Source organism: Buteo buteo, chromosome 20 (assembly GCF_964188355.1).
Source record: "Buteo buteo chromosome 20, bButBut1.hap1.1, whole genome shotgun sequence".
Taxonomy (NCBI): domain Eukaryota; kingdom Metazoa; phylum Chordata; class Aves; order Accipitriformes; family Accipitridae; genus Buteo; species Buteo buteo.
The window spans coordinates 14,781,113-14,802,658 of NC_134190.1; the positions used below are offsets into that span (position 1 = coordinate 14,781,113).

The following is a 21,546-nucleotide window of genomic DNA, read 5'->3' on the forward strand; positions in this document are numbered from 1 at the left end:
TACCTAGCAACATTTATAGCATTTGTTTAATAGTTTACACTTCATTAACCCAGGTTGTATAAACTAGATCAATGTCATACACAGAATTTCAGCCACAAAAAAAGCACATTATTTTAGTTTAGGCTTCCAGTCTTTCACTCACAAATGTTTTTAATAACTTAAGCATACATAAATAGCATTCTCCTCCTTCCCAAAACGTTGCACATGTTTAAGTTCCTCATTGCAAATATAATTTCACAACACAACAAAAATGTCTAAGGTACCTGTACAAGATGAACATTTAGGTAACTTTACAGTACAACCCACTGCATTTATTACTATTATTTTTCCATTTAAAAAATATAGATACACTCTGGAATTTCAGAGAACATTGTAACTGTCAATAAAACATGCTTCAAGATATTACACACTAAAATCTCAAACGTGGTTAGATACGTCAGTCACACAGCTGTTGTTACCCTTTCCTGAGTTACTTGCTAATTTGTGTGTGAAAAAGTAGGTAAGAGCATGAGACCAACTCCTGTCAAAATTAAAAGAGCAGGCTGCAATGTCTTATCAACCTGTCCTTGGTTTCAGACCCTGACCTGTCAAGAAATTATTCCAAAAGTGAACTTCATTCTGATGAAACAGGTCTCATTTTCCTCTTATTTTAAAAAGATCAAACCACCACACTGCTATTCATATATCTATTCAACAAAAAGAAAAATCTTGTTATAACTATTGATAAATTGGCTGTTTACATTTACTTGCCATATTTATACAGATTTTCATTTGATGTTTTTGACCTTAATAAATTTATGTTTATATTGCCCTATCTTCAGGAAAAAGAAGAAATTCCTATTTCACTACAGTTTAATGGTCTTCCCATTTGATAACAGCCACCACTTTTTGGGGGCTATATCATCTACAGATATAATCAACGTGATTTTTTTTTTCCTTGTTTTTAATTCTGAAACCAAGAAATACAAATTTTATTACAAGAGACTACCATATGAATCCACAGTACATTTTTTTTTTTTAAATGCTGTAGAGATATGTGAATTTTGGTTTTTTTTAAGCTGGTTTGGGGGGGGGGGTTATGGTTTGTTTGTTTTAACAGTTTAAGGCAGCAAAGAAGTAAACAAATAATGCAGTTCTCAGGTGTTCAGCTTTGCACATTCCTATTTAACAGGTACTTGAGGCTTTTCAGGTTGATAAAGTGATACAGCCCAGCAGGTCACAGTATATTCTTGAAATCTGCTTTTACATCCACATTTCTTGAGAAGGATGGTTCTGAAGAGACTTCAAGACCCAGTTGAAGCTATAGCTAAGAGGTAAGGGAATGGTAATGCAACTTTTTTTAAAAGGAAGAGATAGCTGTCATTAAATATGAGGGCTGGCAAGCGGGTTATGACGCTTCTTGTGCGCAGACATCAATTATCCGTGGTGTGGGCTGCCTTCATTCCTGCCACCAGTTCTATACAGGCTGTGCTGGACAACCACCACCACATTTCCACTTGTACGGAATGCAACTGTTCTGCTTCCCAAATGAAATTCAATACATGAAACCAGTTCTGCCTGTGGGCCAGAGCATGCACAAGATCCCAAATGGTTATAGAACTATCTGGATATCGGTGTTCACCTGCAATCCTCAAAACTGTCGGTGCCCAGACAACCTGAACAACTGCAATATTTTTCTTGCAACACTGAAGAGAGACCAAGCACCACCTAACCAATTTCTCTGATGGCAATTACCACATTTTTCAGGACAACTCTGTGGACTGATGGGAGCAGGGAAGAACCCAAATGCACTACCCTTTCTGTACCAGAAAGGAAAGCTTCCCCTAGGCACAGGGCAGCCCTCTTCTTCCTCTGCTTACCTTGGCTGGAAGTTAAACAAAATCTCCCTGCCAGGTGAACCAGCCTTTCGGAGAGGACGGAGCAGAGGACACTGGTACAAGAGGAGGCCCAGGGAGCAGCAGCAGCTCTGTAGGAGACTTAGGGTGTGAAAGAACAACCGGTTCCTTTCCAGCCTAAGCAGCAGCTCGGCAGGAGAGAGGTGCTACAGCCAGGCTCCCTCTTCCTACACCAAAGACATCCAGTTCTGCCACCATCCCCAGGCCAGAGGGCAGTCTCAGAGCTTCCCAGGGGAAGGTGGGCTGCCAGCTGGGCTGAGCCAAGCATCAGAGATACCCTCCCACCATTACCTTGGATTTAAAGCTCTCAAAGGGGAATGCCCATTTTGGTCTACCATCAAGTCTTCGAAGCTTCTTGTTCAAATGGGTTTTTTTTGGTTTTGTTTTGTTGGGGTTTTTGGGTTGTTTTTTTTGAAGGGGAGCAGAGCATGAGGCTTTGTTCATTTTCTGACTCATGAAAAAGAGGTCTTTCAGGATTAATAGGCTAAGTGGAAAGAGTTACTAGCAATGAGGTTTATTTGGTGCAAAGATTTATAAACACAGATCAAGTGCCAAAACCTTTGGGGTTTGGTAGTATTATCCAATCTAAAAACCTCCTTAGCAAGCAACAGCTGGAGGGCTCACTTCAGGAAACACCTTGTTTTCCTTCTTGTTCTCCCTAATTTTTTTTGTATAAAGACGTTCACTGTCTATGAAGATCATCATCTTGCAACATGTAATCAATTACTCATGGGAAGAACACATTGGGCAAAGACAAAATTAGGGTTTGCTCACATCAACAACTATTGCTTCTTTGCTTCCTCCAGTACTGCCTGGAAACCCATTGTTTCCAAACAGTTTCCATGGAGCAGCCTTTCCTGAGATTCCAAGTCCAATTCCTCCTCCTCCTCCTCCCATTCATATAGCTGCATTCCTCAGTTAAAGGAAAATAAGATAAGTGGGGAAAAACATTTAAGGTCTGCTTTCTTTTTCCTTTCTTCTTTCCCTTTCCTTAAATGTGCATATACATATTTATCACAATCTACATTGTCTTCTCAAATCACTTTTCATATTCACGAGGTGGTCCTCACAATGCACAGGTTACCGTTTGATTTTTTTGCTTGATTTTACCTTCTGAGCCATGAACGTAAATCATAGGAAACACAGTTCTTACGTTGTCCTTGACGGAAGCACAGGTTTCAGTATTCTTCATGAAGATATTTTATTCAATTTTATCCTTCTTTGTCAGATATTTTAAGGAGCAATGTACAGTAAATAGCAACTATTCACAGCAAATACCACTGAAGTCATGTCAGAAATTAAATATTTTTTTAAAAATTACAAGCAAAGATCAAGTGAAATCTAAAAGTTGCATTATATATTACAATTCCATAAAAACAGGCTCTGTTTAACCATGGTGGGAAGCAGACTTCAAAAGACATGAGATTTATTTACAGCATGGAGATATTTAGTGTTAACAATACCTTAAATTGGACTATTTAGGACAGTATCAGTCTGCACAACTCTACAAAATATGCATAGCATAGAGAACTAAATGCTTGTTAAAATGCTCAATCCCTTTGCTGAACTGGAGCCATCCAACATTTGAGCTTCTTCTCATTAAGTGACTAGTTAACCTTCTTTAAGGTAAAATACTCAAACAGTTTTTGCAAAGTGTACACTAAAGGTAATAATTTCAGCTTTCCAAATTATCAACGGTAACAGAGAATACAGTAAATTGTCAGCGAATTTCCAAGAGCAATGCCTTTCCTTCAGGAAAAACAGGTAATCGTTTCCTTGGGTGTAGAAATTCAGAAGGTCCAAAGATTCATTCTTCCTGTCATCAGTAAGAATTGATCATGTCTTATTCATGCTGTCATACAGGCTGTCCCCAAACCTTCACCTCCATCAGGCACTAAGAAGCTCATGAGGAAACAGAAGTGGAGTGCTTAAGATAACTGCCTCTAAAAAACCCATTTTACTATTCTGATATCTCAGTGTTTTCAACCTCTCGTTGCTTTTTGCAGGCCCAGCCATTTTCTATTTGCTGCTGCCTAGCTATGTGTGAACTGTGTCAGCATTTCTACACAGCAGAAATTGCCTTCCTTGCCCCTCTTGGTAACTCACACACACAAGAATATCTATACTTTATGTCACATTTTTATCAGAGAAAAATTGTCACTTTTCTTTCTGAGATAGAGCAGCTAGCTAACACAAACAGAGAAAAGAGAAGCTTAGCTATTAAGGACTTCTGTTTGTTTTTTTGTTTTAAATAACCAACCTTATGTCAAGCACAGCTTAAAAAATAATTACTTGTTAATAACTTTTAGGTAGAGTAAACTGAGATTCCCTTCCTACTCCTGGGGACCTTTCTCCACCAAACACACACCACAGACTAAAAAAACCAAACTTAAATATAAAAACAAAGTCTTACTTCCTTCAATGTGAGCCTGTGGGTTCTTATAGAGATGTTCAATCCGGCCTGTATTAAAAGAACTAGACCGACGAACGATGCCATGCACCTGGGGATTGAACAATGAAAAATACAAAAGGAAAGTGGTAAACATTAAGAAAAAATGTTCATCATCATCATCACTCTTTTCATATACAGGAGCCTAAGCCTTACATCAGGTAATCAGAGTTTGTCTCTATTCCTAAAGGCAGTTATCCAAATTGTAACAAAACACTTGGAGATGAGCTCTGATGCTGTCATTTATTTTAGTACCCTTGAGTGGTTTCACCTTCTCCCTTGATGACACCACTAGTAACCCAAGCATCACACACAGTACAGAAAACACACTGAATTGCCCTAGAGCACCATCTCCGAGTGCGACTTGCCAACGTTACTGGAGCTGGAGAAGCAACATGTGAATTCCAAGATAACCACTTCTCCCAGGTTGCAGAGAAGTCTTTCTGGAGCCAGAGATGATGGGCATGGGAAAAGCAGCAGCAGCAGCAAATGGGGCTAGGGAAAGGAGAAAGGGAGCAGAGAGGAAAGAAGGGAAAAAAAAGACAAGGGGAAGGAAAGGGCAGCAGCTGCAAGGTCCAAATATATTTTAGAAAACAGCTGTTATTCACTTCCCAGGGTGTTGGAAGAAGAGCCAGAACAGTCAGTGCTGTTTTGTGGACCTCATGAGTCAGTGTTCTCCGGTGGGTTACGAGACACATAGGCAAGCGTAAGGCTGAAACGCAGGTTGGGAATTTCCTTTAACCAGCCACGATAAATAAGTCAGTGAAAAAAAAACCACCATTGGTTCTGACTAACATTAAAGAAAAGCCCGTTTGTCTCTAATACATTAGAGAAATTGTTCAACCACTGATCCCATTTCCTCCTTATGCAAGATAGCTCCATGCCTGCTGCCAAAATTCATGTTAGCTTAGGTTACCAGCTGCAGGAGTTGTACTTGCACAAGTGAATCAAGCTTCGGCATCTGACTGTCCTCCACGTCTCCCTGACCTATATTTCTGAAAATGATCCCTTTTTGATGCGTCCTACACTTGGTTGGGTTGGGCCATCGCGTTACTCTCTCATTTCACGTTAACTTGTACCTGCGAGAATATACCAGCAGGAACAGGCAGTGTTTGGGGGTTTGGTTTTGTTTTATTTGGGGATTTTTGTTTTACACATAACATAAGCTATGGTTATTGACACAAAACACTTTTTATTCCATCTTAAGCCTGAAACTTAACTGAGTAAAAAGGTATACACAACCACAGAATGAGACCAGTTTGCTGCTTTAACAGTAACATTTTGGTGGCAAGATCTCTAATAAGAGCTGAACAGCTTCATCTTTACAACTTGCAAGTCAAATCTATGATGCCAGTTTCCTTGCATAAAATCTTGTGTGCCCAGACGCACAAAAAGCTCACAACATACCTTGTTCTACAATTCAAACGCTAACTTTCCAGAACTGAGTAAAATATTTGCATTTTGAGGATCAATGGGGATCTGAGAAACATGGCCCCCAAAAGAAATTTCCTTCAGGTAATGAATTTATGAAGATAGATTTTCAAAGTTATGCAGTTAAAAGCCCTATCAAAATAATTATTTATAGGATGTGTGGATAATTTATAGGGACATAATGTTTACAGAGTAACACTTTCAAAAAGCAACACTTCCATAATAACTTCATTTTAGCAAAAGATGCTGGAAATATTTTGAGTACTCAAATGAACATCTGTTTTGCGAGGTAAAAAACAGACTTCACAATTTTAAAGCATCAAATTATTCTAAAGGATGCTAACTGAAACACTCTACAACTCTTCTAGCAAAATTAAATATTTTGGCTTAAAGTCCTGATGAGAGACTGCTTGAGCTCTCATTATGTATCTCTGAATTAAGTCATGCTGAAATTCAAGTTCACGCAAATGATTGGCCAATAAGTCAAATCTTGCCAGCTCAAAGCCTGATGAAAGATTGTGCTTGCAAGAGCTTTGTGTCAGCTGAATGACTGTGATACCAACATTTGACCAATGAGATGTGCTAAATGCATTCACCCCAGGACTTCAAAAAGTTTCAGCAAACACACAAATCCAGAAAGCCTGTTGCATCCAGCGATAACAAGAAAACATACAAAACCCAGCTTGCTTTTTTCCTTTTCTCTTTTTTCTCCCACTCCTTTTTCTGGTATGCACATACAAGAGAAAGAAAACCTGCCAAATGCTTAATCCATGACAGCAATATTACTGTAAAAAAACCTGATGAAAGGTACCTTTGTCTGCATGGGACAGGTGAAATGAGAACTTTGTGACAAGCCAAAATGTGTGCAAACTGGTTAATCTAGTTAAGAATGTAAGATCAGTGGATTTTTCTCAATAGGGCTTGACCTTTAAATAGATTCAAATTAAAAAAAAAGGTCAAACGAGCCACCTTAGTCAGGGAGGCAATCAGTTATCACATGTACTCTTGTGTTCAGTTATTCAGGAGCAGAGGTCTAACTGGGAACACAGAAAAGAATTCCAACAAATTGATGAAGAGTTGAGGAACAGAAGAAAAAAACCTCTACCCAATTATTGTAACCTTTCTATTGTGGAAGGGTTATATTTCATTTTAGCTGCAGTTCACAGTTCCCAATTTCATTGTGGACTAGGAGAGAGCATGTGCTTTTGCCTTTAAAGTGGCAGAAGCAACCACAATGATTTTGTCTCTTCCCCAAATGGAATGGAGAAATAGTGAAAATAATTGATTTACAACACTGAAAAAACAACACCAATAAGCAGATCAATCAACAAAGCAGGAAAAAGAATGGAGTAAGCAAGGCAAGATTAACCACATGCAAAAGCATGGAAAGCACAGACTGGCTGGCTGAGAAGAGACTTCTCACTAAGCTATGAAGCTGTATTACAACAGAAGTAATAAAATCCAATATTAGAATGAGCATTAGCTTTTACTAAAAACCCAGAAAATACTACATTGTGGGGATATTAATCCAACCACCCATTTCCTTCTATTATCATACATTTTGGAAGCATCTGGCATGACTGAGAAGGCAAACATACTCACATATATGCCCACAACAGTTCAAAGCCATCAAATCATATCATAATAATGTGATTGTTGGTTTGCTGGGCCACAAAAGAGACGATTTTGTCAGGAAAAATTTTGCAGCAAGAAGGAATCAGGCTCCCTTTATTTTAAGGAAAAGGTAAATTAAAATTATGTGCTAAGCAAGACTATAATTAATCCAAGAGAAGGAGTGGAAAATAACACTAACAGTGTATTTTGGGGTTTGGGTTGTTTGTTGTTTTTTTTTTTTTCTTTTTAAACAGAGAAAGCAAAATGCATGGGTTTCATTGCTGAAGTATAACTGCCAAAATAAAAGGGCCTCTAGTGTGGAGAGAGAGGGAGAAAGAGAACAAACAAGAGATTCTTATTCCTTTATGTGGTACATTGCATCATAAATTATTCCCTAATTCCTTACAGTTTTGGCTCACACAGGTTGCTGCTTATCTGAGTTGGCGGGAAACATGCAAAGCAGCTATACCCTGAGGAGAAGAGGGAATCCACCAGTGGACATTAGATGATAAATAGTACAATAAGCTGGCATGATTACAGGCCATGTTGCACATTCCTCTCCGGAGTTTTGATTTGTTATCTAGGGCTGGAGTGGAAAACATACACAGAGAAGGACAGAAGCAGAGGAAGCTGGAGCTGCAGCATCCAAACGACTCCATCAACCCGCAGCCGGTCACCGAGTCACTCACCTCGTAGCCTTTTTCCAGCAGGAACTCAGCCAAGTACGATCCATCCTGGGAAGAGTAAGATATAGGAAAATGTTAGAAACAGTGAATGGGCCTGGGAGATTTGCACTGGTTAAGGTCTCAAAAAAGGGAAGAAAAAAAAATTTGCACTGAGTTGACCGGGTAACAAGCATATAGCTTGATTTCTCCAGATTTATACACTGACCCAAAAATACTATGGATGCTTTTTGGTTAATTTTAGATTAAGAAGCAGTATATTTTAAGATAAGTTGCTTACAAATGCTGGTTGAGAACTCCCGTCTCTTGACTCTCTTCCCAAGTTCCATTATAAAGTGCCTGGGGATATCTTTCCAAAATATCCTAACCACAGTTATTGAATTTTAACTATTTTGGAGATAGGGAAGGAAAAACATTCTAGAAAAATTGGTGCAAGCTTGGCATACTCTGAAAACTAATGTGCCTCTGTAGCACTGTCACACTCATGTCTGCCTTACGCACATGCTGCTTCCACCAGCTTTCTGAAGGCAGCAATAATTCTGCCTGCCTGAGTTTTCAAAAATATCCCTAGAACGCCCTGTATTTATACTACTGAATAAAAGCCATTTTCACATTTTATAGATTGAGGGTTGAGAGTTTGGGTTGTTTTGGTTTGGAGGTTTTTTTCTTTTTTTTTTTTTTTCCTTTCTTTTAAGTCCTTGTCAAACTTAAATTATTAAACTCCCAAAAAGCAAATACTTAAAAAAACATGCTAGCGCATGTTTTCCTGAAATAAGATAATTTTCCTGGCATCACCATTGCCAGGATTACCAAATACAGCAAGTCATATTATCCTTATAAATGTGTACACACCATCACAAACCCAGCAAAGTTTACCCCTCCAGAAGAATGCTCGCTAACCAATTCAGTGAATATTACCCATGCCCAAAGAATCTGCATCTTTTCACTGACTTTTTGAACTGGTTGTTCCTTTAATGTGGGAGAGTATTCTACCAGAGTCAATTGACTTGCTACAGAAAGAGTATAAAAGCATGAGATGCCACCTATGCTTACATGCTTAAATTCTGTTATATAGATCTGCTCTGCTGTGATCATGGCCAGAGACATTTAAGCGCAAAATTAAATGGACATCTCTCTCATCCTCTTTTTAAAAGCATGTTTCTCCAGAGAAAAACCTCACGTCAGTTTAAATGAACTTTTCTTATCTCACAGACAGCTTAAGGAGAATAACATACTGAAATAAGAAATGTGAGATGCACTAGAAGGCAGGACTGCCAGTGCAGACTGCTTACTACGTTGATGGCAAAATGATGCAGAATGGCATGGTGCAGCGTACAAGGGGCATGTTGCTGTACGTTTAAAACTGCAGCATTACAAAAAGTGAGTGGCTTTATGGTATAAATGTTTCATAAAGTCTTACACAGTCTAGAAGACCTTGAAACCAAGGAAAAGTCTCAGCTTACATACTTCTTCCACTACATGTATATCTATGTGTTCACATAACTTTACAGTGCCATAACCCAACAGCCACCAGTCTGTGACACTGGTTGATCTGGAACATGACAAACCACGTGTGCCATGGCATCACTGGAAGAGTATGTATTTCTGTACACCAAATGAAAAGAACAAGACCTTATCAAAAGGAGAAGTTAAAAGAATACGCAATGGAAACTCTGGAGAAACGTGGAGGCAAAGGCAGGGACGACAACTACCTTTAATGTAGTTGTCGTCTTTTTCATTAGTAATTCCTCCAGAATTTACTAGAGGTTGATCAGAGGGAAGAAACTTCCCAATTATCCTTGGTTGCTCAGTCCACTAAAATAAATAAATATATAAAATGAAAAGGAGATGAAAGTGGGAGACCCAGAGAGTGCAAAGGAGATGAAAAAAAGAAAGGCTGTGATTACTTAGGAAGTTGATGGGAAACAGACTTGACTAGGATTGAACCCTGTCAATAAGGTCTTGTTCTTCTCACCCAGGCCATTGCTCAAACTTTCCAGTCACCCTGGAACATTTTGAACCAGCAGTGGCACTCGCTTCCTCTGCGCTTCCTTTCCAGGTCTATCAAGTGATAGGGCAGGGCTTTACAATGAGTGGGAAACAGGCAGCAAGTGTGAAAGCTACTGGTTTCTGGCTCCAGCACAGCACAGCTGATTTACTGTCCGGTAATCGCACACAATGCGGATTCATGCTGTCCTGTGCTGCGATACCGTATCGCACACGGCCCCCAGGTTTCACGTTGCCCTCCCTTTTTTCAGTACAGCAGCTGTCAATGCTAACAGCAATCAGAACAGCGATCAAAGTGTCAAAGAGTTTGCAGCTTGTAAGGATAGTACAGTTTCCATCTTTTCCTAATGAGGTCAAGGAGTAACTAATATTGAGTAAGCTCTATTAAGTTAGGCAAACCTTTATCCATAGGGCACTGCATTATGCATATAAATTTTATTATCAAAGCTACTGATTTCCATTTATACTACAAACAGAGCATTCAAGATTCAGGATTCATTAAACCAGGAAAGGAATATTAGAGGAACTAGGTGTTTAGCAACAAATCTCAATTTTTGTTAGGGTTAACAGATTTTGCTTTACTTGAGCCACATGCTGCCAACCATATCCATTCCTGGTTTGCATCTGAGTAGGAATGGACCAGGATGAAGTGCATGACTTGGTCTGATCCATGAAGTTGAGGACTGGGGAGAAGGGTCTTCCCTTTTGTAAGAAATGCTTATAGTCACCTTCATCCTATTTCGCTGAGTGTTCTACCCCAAGACTATTGGTCTAAATCATGTCCTCCTTAACGCTGAAAAAAACCAATACCAGCCCCGGGGGCAGTGAGCACATGCAACCAGCAAGGCATTAGTACACCCAGAGCCCAATCTGATCACTGAGGTAGCTATGGGTACTCCACTCCCCCCAAATCAACCACAAAGCAAGGTGAAAAAAAAATGGTCTATAGAGCTTAGAGTGCTTGGTTACTGTGTTCCCTCCAACTGGCAATATGCTATGCTACTTTAGAAGTGTTGTCACATTTGAGAGCTTACTTTTGATAATGTAGAGTACCCAGCTATTACTGTTCGCCTTGTAACAAATCAACAAAACCTCAGAAGACAGAAGTACGTCCCTTTGTCTGTGGCCAAAACATCAGTCTTCAAAGAAAATACCCTACAAACTGCCTTTAAGTAGGATTGCAACAAGACTTGGCCCTGCACAGATACGTCAGACCAGCTTGAATGGTCAAAACAGTTTAACAAGACTGATTAAATAAACCACCTCTGTTAAAACAGTTCCTTGTCAGCACACTCTGACATATCAGACTTGAAGAATCACTACACTGTCTTCAGCCAAATAGTAGTTTGAAAGCACACACAAAGAATAATACTTCAGCTGTCTTCCAAGACACAGCAGCAGGTTTCCAACTGCAGCTGCCTTACAACATGTCTGTAAAATTCCCAGACAAAAGAAAACAGTCACATAAACTAGAGTAAGACAACTTTAGGATGCAATATTTTATATTTAATATAGTAGTTAATGTCAAGAACTTCAATAAGCTTTGACACACTATCAAAGAAAACCTATTCCAGCAGACTGAAGAAATTGAGACGTAAACAAGAGCTGGACAGTGCTTTGCCACAAACATCTAGAATAAAAAAAAGTATCAAGTTTGACTTGATCCACGAGCAAATAGGATCATTTATACAGAAAACTGAAAACAAGAGGAATTAAATAGCCTGTTTAACAATCCAAATCTCCTTTATTTTGCACTGTTCTACACAGGGAAATTCTATTTGCAGTGGATTAGTTTTGGATTTATATTGGCACATTCAGAGAAGGCTGTAAAAGCAACCCCAAATGCAAAACACATTAATCCTCCTCCCTTGATATGGCCAGTTCCAACCAACATCCTTCTGCAAAGCTCCTGGATTCAAGAACTAGATTATGTCCTACCTGAGTGTTCATAATCTAGACAAGGAGACTCCCACTTCCCCACAGCCCCTCTCTGCTAATAAAGATGAGTGGAAGAAAGTGCTAGAAGGATGAAGCAACAAGGGAAAAGAGACCAAGAGGAAGAGGAATAGGGTTCTTTTTATTATTCTTCCTAGAACTCCAGGAGAAGTATATGGAATGCTTTTCAGAGGGAGGGAAAAGGAATTAAAAACCTAAACACAAGTGATGCAAGCGTATTATGACCGTAACGTGGAAGAGAAATGGCTCCCATTGCAGGGGGGTAGTATAAACATTTGAGAAGAAACATCCCCACAGTAAGGTGGAAAGAATTACATTCCCTGCAAACATGCAATGTTAGGAAATCCCAACGCCATGCAAAGGATTGTGAGAAATCCCTAAAGAGATCCCTAAGAAACTGTCCACCAACAGCCCCGCTCTTTGCTTTCTGAAACAGCAGCGGTGCTGATATCAGCCTGACTCCCAAACCTGACTCCCAGCCACAAGAGACACGGTCGCTCAAGAAGCACCACTTCACTGGATAACGCAGCAGGGAAGAGAGCCCGACTACTGTGCCATCACCCATCCTCCTTGTGCCCACCTATTTGCAAGCGGATTAGCAATAAAGCCAGAGAACGTAATGCAACACACCCACTGTCAGATGCACTGTTTGAGGCAGGTGGTGTTTTTTTCATATTTCTATGATGGGTGTGTATGATGAAATATCTGTCCATTTGCTACATGCTTATAGATCTGCTCTGTACTTCTGTGTGTCACGAATACCAAGTTTTCAGACTTCATTATTCCTTTGGGAAAAAAGTGCCCTAAGTTTCCGCTTATCACATGAAAGACCAAAGTTGGTTATACTTATAAAATTCAAAATTGAGTAAAGCTATTGCCATGCCCTTAGGAATAACAGTACAAAGGTGAGTTCATAGAAGTTCAAACTATTGATGGTGTCAATTATCAAGGTCATTCATAGCGGTTGCTAAATTTCTTTTGAAATAGTAACTATAGCTGTGCTCTGCTGAAGTTAAATTTTGATAGGTTCAATTAATCTGTTTGGGGGACAGTGCATGGAGAGAAGAGGCACACATTCAGCTGTAGGACATTGGTTTTATTTCTTAAAGGGATCTTTCTGCAGTAATATCACCAACAGTGCACTGTCACCATTTTCATTTAGCCTTGAGTGAATAATCAATACTTCCATTAAAATATGCAGAACCAGTGCCACTAGTAGCCTTACACAATAAATTGTTGCTTCATCAAATTTTAAACTTTCGCATAGCTATAAACTAATGCTCTTTTAGTGACTTATTAAACTGGAGTATGGTGACAGATCCTTTGGAGCAGGGAACACACACCACTCTAAAGCAACAACTAAATGATTTTAATAACAATCCATAATAACAACTATTCATTTGTTTGTAGCACTCCAAAACAGCCTTCCTTCAAAAAAAAAAATAATCCAAGAGACTAATACAGTCTAATGTTATTTTTGCTGAAAAATGCATACTTCTAATCATTTCCAGTGATTTACAGAGGAAATAAGTAATTTTTTGCAGCTACTATAAACAGAACAGTGCTGCACTTTGTCTTAAGTCTTCAAGGCAATACTCAAGGTAAAGCATTAAAGTGTTCATAAAAAATTCTCCACACTGAAAAAAGGAAGAGTTATGAACTCTGAAGTATTTAACTGATTTATTAAAGCTGCCACCCTCCAAATGCAGTAGTTATTTTGCTATTTTGATTTGTATTCTGGCCAAGTAAGAATAGGAAAACAAGTGTCCTTTTGTTTCTGCAGTCAAAAGAAAAAGTCAAAAAGCAATAAATGTTAAAAAAAAAATCTTTCTTTGTTTTAAAACATTCCCCACTTAATTGAAGGGTTTTGTAATGCATTAACTGCAGTACAACAAAAAAAATTAAGCAGGAGGAAAAGTTATCACTAGCAACAACAATAAAAATGTTCTAATTGCATTACTCTGTTCTTTTTCAATTAAGAGTTGTTTAAAAGTAAAAGAAAAGCAAAATTGCTTTGGAAAAGTGAATCACCCTGTTATTTCCTAGTCTGAGCTCCATCTGACCTCACACACTATTCCACTGGTAAACTCTCAAGTTATATTAAGAGCTGCAACTGCAGTTATGGACAACAGCAACAAAGTTTTCTTCCTTCCTTCCTCCCTCCAGTTATCTTTATCCAAAACAACATTATTCACATCATCAATATTTATAGCTATTCTGCTGTGAACTTCTTCTAAAGAACAAACCTCTGCACCAGCCAACACGAACAGAGTAAGCTCATGTAATTTAAACGTGCTCCTTACCATTAGGAGAAGGAGCCAGTTACGAGTTTTGGCTAAACTTAAGCCAACAAGTTACCTTACCAATACTAAGGTATGTCAGTGCAATGCTCCTATTTTTTTAAAGTGTTGATATTTTAAAATATAAAGTCTTCAGTCTAAAATACATATGATATTCCACAATAATCAAAGAGCTTGCATCTACCACACAAAACCCCCCAACATCTCAGCTTAGGAAAAACAAGTTAACACCATCAAACTGAGTATATTAAGGTTCTTCCTGATTGCAGGAACCTCTGACACTTAATGTGTTATTTCCAAATACACTTACCACAAATTTCCCAGTGACAACAGTCAGATGCTTGATAGCTTTTTAGAAAAAAATTAAAGTAATGCCCCTAAACTCTCAGGCTGTGTGCTCAAACATTCAGATCCTCAAAATAACTACTAGTTTTCAGATGCGTCCAAAGAACTATTTTTACAAAGAGGAAAAGTATCAGTAGAGAGCCTTTTGTAGATTTTAAAGAACAAGCTTTTTCTGAATGCATCTTATAAGCCATAATACATTACTTTTTTCTTCAAATATGAATGTCTGCAGTATACTAATATAAAACAAACCAGTTATGAACTCTGAGAGAAACCTAGCTGTATTTTTCTGTCTCACTAGTGAAACCACAGGGATCGGAGGAATGTGTCTATAAACATGGAAATGCAAATCATATGGACAACAGTCCACAAGAAAATTAAAACCTCTACTTACAGTGTTTGTAATGGGAAATCCGTAACAGTTTTAAAACCCACAAGATGATTGTTTTGCCCATCCCTATTTCCTCCTGCTTTCAGAAAGCTACTGGTATCAGCTGGTCTTTCACCTTTCCAAAATAGTAACCTCAGCTCCAATCATCAGCAGCTACGAGCGTTTTGGACATGCCCGTCCTCAAGTACTCGCACTAACCCAGCAGCCCCATTAGGTGACTAACACTGCTGCAGCCAACTTGGTGGGGAAACCCCTCAATCTGCCACAAATGCAAACTAACCCCAAACACTGCCCCGTGGAAACCCAAACACACAGAACCCAGTTGCACAGAGCAAAGACACCGGGAAAGCCAGGACTAAGCTGCAGGACACGCTCTCAAAAGAATAATTTTGACCTCGAAATATGAAAGTTCAGAGTTGTCACAGTAATAAACTATAAAGCCCAGAAATGGTTTTGGAAGAGATACAGTGTCTGTTATGTTTAAGACAGATGAGTAATTTTGTGAAGTGACACCAGGAGGAAAATATGAAGTCTTAGCATGCCATCTTTACCTTTAACATCCTGCAGAGGAAAACCAAAACAAAAGCAGTAACATGGCTATTACTGCAAGTGGGGCGGCCACCTGAATTTATGACCATAGCTCAACACACATCCTACCAGAAATAATGGACCCATCTCACTCCCAGACAGAACTATATCTATTACTTTTTGCTGCAGCAGCTTACTACAGCTGCTGAGGTTAAAGCTCCTTTCACCATTGTAACGCCAGCTTCTCACACTGATGCTCAGCAGGCTTTTTCTGCTACTGCTGCTCACTGCCTGAGTTTATGTTACTTTAAGTTTAGCCCAAGACATTGTTTCCTAACAGGGTGCGAGGTCAGTTATTTGAGAGAAACCAAAATAAACTTCGCACTTGCTATCTTGTTTGCGTGAGACCAAAGCCTAATGAAGGAGACGTAAATGAGTGTCTACAGGGAAAAAAGGTTTTAATTCATTCTTCTGTACTCAGCTTTACACATGGCCATAGCAATTTAGTCTGAAATATGACTTATTTACAGAGAAATATAAAACCAGAAAGAAAGCATGTTCCAACTGGAGTAGAGAAGTAACGCACAGTGAGACAACTTTTATTTTCTTAAATGTTTGCACAGTTAGAAATTTGAAAATGCAGTCAGGAATACTTGATTGGTATGACGGAGCTTTAACAGCTCTCAGTCTTGCAATATTTGCTAGGGTGGAAGAGCAGCACTGCTCCTGCAGTGATATGGTCTGCAAGTCATGGGAGCAACCACTCTGTCCCCTGGACATTTGAAGTTCTAGGAAAAGACAGCTTGTGTCGCAACTGAGCATTACTCTCTTGGGTATTGCCTCTCCCAGTCAGCATGGTGAGAGCCCAGTTTTTGCTGGTCTGCCACCTACTGAAGCACAGATAGATTTTTCAGAAACTCTGCTTGTTTATGCAATTCCCACCTTTTTATTTCAAGGTTCTTACACTTCCCAATTTTCAGTAACAGAGGTCTTTAAAAGGTGGCCCCCAACACCTTCCACCTTTCTGGGCAGCTCAGATTTCTCTTTACACCAGGAAGGCATACAATAAGATACAATAAAAATCAAACAAAACCCTATCACAGCAATAAACTTCCCAATACTTATGCGGTAGAATAGAAAAAGAAATATCCAACTGACATTTCAAAACAAATAAACAAGAAAAACCCCACAGAAATCCCAAAGCTAAATTCTTCTGGAAGAATATCAATATTTGGACCAAAATGTTACATTTTAAATGACTCTATTTGGCTATTTGTATCATCTTTCCTTCAGGAGAAACTGAAGAAACAGTAACAGGAGAGAAACATAACAGGAGAGCTCTTCAGAGCTGTTCCCAAATGTGCACTCTACACACATGTTCTTCTTCCCCATAACAGGAGATTGTTATGTATTTTGAGTCCTAAATACATAAAGCTACACTTCAATTCATTGAAAAAAAAAAACAAACAAAAATGATAGGAATCTTAAGACAAGTTCTTCCTATGCATTCTAAAACATTGTTCTCACAAAAAAAACCCTAGAGAAACAATTAGCAAAAGTCAAAGACACAGTCTACAAAGATTTGAATACAATGCTTTTAACTAGTTTTTCCAAAGATAACACTTGCCAGAATTCCATGTTTTACAACACGTTTTTATTATGCCCAGAAGCAGCTTCACATTTTGTTGGATATTTTTAAGCAAGAGTAAATATGCTTCAAAAGTATTTTTTTTTTACAGTCTAGGATTTTTTTTTTTTAAAATACATAATGTATGTTCTATAGTATAATTGTAAATAAATTAAATACATGGACTCTGTGGTAAAACCTGATTGAACAAACAGAACTATTAACTCAGACAGCGCCCACCTTTCTCTGTAAGCAAAACCAACAGTTAGTGAAGATGCTTAACTATATAATAAACACACTCATGTTCAGAACACTTAAGTATAGACTAATTGAAATTGTACACTAGACCCGATACCTCTGTTCCACGTGGCCACTCTTGCTAATCAAGCACTGGGATGCCACATGGACTGAGCTTCCTGGTGGCGAGAAGCCAAGCAGGATAAGGATTATCTGGGCGATAGCAAAAGGATGCAGTGTTTTTTCAGAGAAGGTTGCAGAAGGTCATCCTTATATTTACAGATATGGTACAATGCCTTGTGTACCCAACTTCACAGCTTTCCCTTGTCAGCTTCAAAAGGGGAAAAAAAACCCACCCAGTTTCATTAATTGCCAAGGTTCTTGTCTAAGGGGAAACTAGAAAGGGAAAGCGAGCAATCACATATCTGTCAGGAACAGGATTCGGAATAGACAGCTACTACAAAACCACCAGCAAAATACCCGTTCCTTCAATTCATACAGTATTAAAAACAACCTGCAGTTTGAGTTAGCAATAACCCCTTGTACCATCTTCAAGTGCAGTCATCAAGAATTCTTTAGCTAGCTAGCTTTCATGAACGGCTTCCTAATAAAGATTAGGACAGAGACACATCAAGGTAAAGCAACCGTATAGTTTAAATATTTCCACATGAGTTTTGTTGCAATGAATTATGCAGGTTTGCATAGATCTCTGAAAACAGAGGAACTATTTAAAACTTTCACAAATGAGCCTTTAGGAAGCATCAAAACAAATTACTTTAAAGAGCTTGTCACAAACATTTCTTACATTAACTTCTTTCATTTGCTGTTCCACAAAACCTGAAACTCGTTAAATTTAACTGACTTTACAAGCTGTGGAGAGACTGAGTACATAGGACACATTTTAGTCATTTTTGTCTGTATTCATAGTAATTTCCTCTAATCTCAAGGTTTCTTTGCAGTTCGTTTGAATTGCTTTGCACCCTAGGAACTACAGGAAATACTGGGGAAACCTCCCTGTCTCACTTACTTTGCAAACTGTTCAGCTACATGTATTCCTGGTTACATCAGTAACAACCTACCAAAGGCAAACAACACAGTATCACAATGTTACTTGCTTAAAATTCATAAATTCTTTAATTGCCACGGGACATGGGGGTACACTAACTGAACAAACACAGCTGTTTTTGCAAAAAGGCAAAATGTGAAGAGAACATGCAGGTTTTAGTACAAATATCACTGGCACTTAAAAAAGGCAACATCCTATCTTTTTTAAGAGACACTTAACATTTCCATAGCAGGCACAGGAAGAGAACTTTTGGTTTCGTTAAACATCAGATGTAAACATGAACAGCAAAGTGCAAGAGGGCCTCATTTTCAGAAACGTGGGGACTCAGAACAGCTCTTTTCTTTGAACAATACTCTAAGCCCCCTAGGAGAAGATTATCAGATATGTGTATACATAAGGAGTTCCTAAAATGAAGTACACAGGTCCTCCTTTTAATGCTCTTAAGAACTACAGATTAGCACCACCACGCAGCTGACTATTTGGAATAGTCTTCATGCGCCTTATTTGCAGGTTCACCTGCCACCTGGCTTTTGCCTGGGCTGAGCCAACACCTCCAGCAAATAAGGGCAACAGATAGAAGTCAAGCATTTAAGATTCATGAGGTGCAATTTCTTATGCATTGAATCACTACAATATGCTCCAAGTAGACAGAAAAAGGAAGTTTCCATACCAAACTACATCGCACATGGAAAACTAATTTGAGCACCCCTTAAGGAGTTCTTCACCACCGCATCAACTAAGCTAGTCGGCATCAAACCATCTGTCTTCTCCCTCTGCCTCATCCCAAGAGAAGGGGCATCATCCAGAAAAGAACTAAAGCTTTGAAGATGTTGTTGTAACAAGAGGTAAAGATTTAGTTGCACGGACCCTCCTAGTTTAAAATGTGCAAGAACAGTCCTGGGGGGGGGCTTGACTTTTGCCTCTGGCATGATTTGTGTTTGATCTCACTCAAGCAACTTAAACTTGGTTTTAAACCTTTTTTTTTTTTTTTTTTTTGCCATAAGCATAAGATGAATGATTATGCATAACATTGCTTATAAAACACCCTCAAATACTATAGCAGCATATGCAAACAGTCCTGAAAACAGGTATCAGGAATGAAATTATTAAAGTGCATATATAAGCACGCTTCCCAGTAGAAATTCTTAGGCAAACTCATCCTGTTGTTAGAAGGGGGAAAGGAGGGAAGTTGTTTTGTTTTGTTTTTTTTTTAATTGCAGAAATATTAATAAGTGGCACATTCAAATGTGGTTTTACAGAACAGGGATGAACAAACTGATTTTAATATTGCTGGAAACAGTATGGTGGCTGCACCAACACATTCTGAATTGAACAAGTTTGCTGAAGTCCAGAAGAAAAGCTTGACTGAAAAATGAAGAGGCTGTTAAGGTAATATAAACCTTACCAGCCTCTACTGGATCCATTGTCCGTGGCTCATTCAGCTAACTGACCCTTGACAGGGTTTTGTGGGACCATTTTTAATTAATTCACAATTTTAATGGATGATTTTACTGACACTAATAATATTTTATAGATAGAGCATGGAAACAGAGACAGACCTATGGGGTAACCAAGTCAGGGAGCAGTACTAAATCAACTGAAAGGCTCAGAAAGAAACCTTCAGCTTCGCTGTCAGCAATCATTGAGTACATTGTAGAACAGCTGGCAAGACCTTCTATTGCATCTCATCGCTTCTTTCTCTGGCCTTCTCCTTACAAAATTATTTCCTCTTGATATCACCATACACAATAACTGGGCTAAAAAATTAATCTTGCTGTCTAAAGCAATCCTCCCACCTCTTTTCTCCCTCTGGAGTTCAAGCCTATACAGGAATATTGCAACATTTCTGGAGGGTTTTCATCATTATTTCTTAAGAGAAGAAGCTTCTTTTTAACTCTCTTGTGAGCAAACTGTCAATACCTATGAATTGACAATACTTTACTAAAATAAACCAGCTAGAATTTATATAAGTCTACTGCTATATATGCCACTGCATGCTACATTTCTTATGCCAGTAAAAATAAACTTAAGGGCCTAGTTTATCACACACAAAAATGCTACAAGTTATTACCAAAAGGGGAGAGGGAACATAGAGAAGTATGCTAGTTGCTGCACAAGAATGCCTTAATCTTAGAATTGTTCTAAATCTCCAAGCTTCAGACTGATGTATTTTGTGTTCACAGAAAAACTGGTGTAATACTTTAGTGAATTATGGGGAAAATTGTTATGAACAACACAGTTTCATTTTACTTTCCATATGTTGCATAATTTACAAGAAAAAGACAACACAGAAGTAAAGAGAAAGTTTAGCATGTGTTTAAAATGAACTTTTCTTTTACATAACTATCCTGAACGCTGTTCTTAAAACTTCAGACCAATGGAAATTCTTTACAGGGCTTTAATAAGAGAAAGGCTATATAATCCCAGCTACACATTTCCTGTTTGGGGAAAGCAAATGATCCAAGGTGGTTTAATTCAGTTATGCCTTCCATAGATGGGATCTGCTGAAGGGTAGAAAACAGCTCAAAAATCCTTCAGAATTACCAAATTCTAGAACAACCACCAAGTTTTTACTGATCCATGAACTGCAGGGGCATAAACGTGATCTCTAGTACAGGAAATTCTAGATAAGATAACTACATTAAACACATTTTCAATATTCACTGCAACTTTCAATCAAGAAACTTCCCACTTGCTTGAAGCAGAGGCTTGTACATTACTATTAGCCTATGAATGATCATTTCATTTCAACAAACAATGCAAGTACAAGAAAAGTATTTTAACCTTCCCAGTTGCTGTTAAAACAAAATGAGAACAATTTTAAGCATTACAGTATTCCAAAATGGTACAAAGTGGTGGGGTCTCTGAAGGATACTAGCCTTCATACTCATGAAAAGCACAACCTGAAAAAGAGACTAATGGAAGGAAAAAAGGAAGGGGAACTTCGCTTTACTTTTCAATAGCAGGGAAAAAGGCATTTATCCCCAAACCCCATGAACTAGTTAGGAACCACACGG

At 38.6% G+C, this 21,546-nt stretch overlaps 1 protein-coding gene across 1 annotated transcript in view; it reads right to left on the reverse strand.

The window, feature by feature from the left end:
• Nucleotides 1-21,546, reverse strand: part of GMDS (GDP-mannose 4,6-dehydratase) — a 425,077-nt gene that overhangs the window by 350,421 nt on the left and 53,110 nt on the right. The window contains exons 2-3 of the mRNA XM_075052276.1: nt 8,079-8,123; nt 4,309-4,396 (exon numbers count right to left, since the gene is read on the reverse strand). Of these exons, the coding sequence (XP_074908377.1) occupies nt 4,309-4,396; nt 8,079-8,123 (133 nt within the window). The remainder of the gene's footprint in view (nt 1-4,308; nt 4,397-8,078; nt 8,124-21,546) is intronic.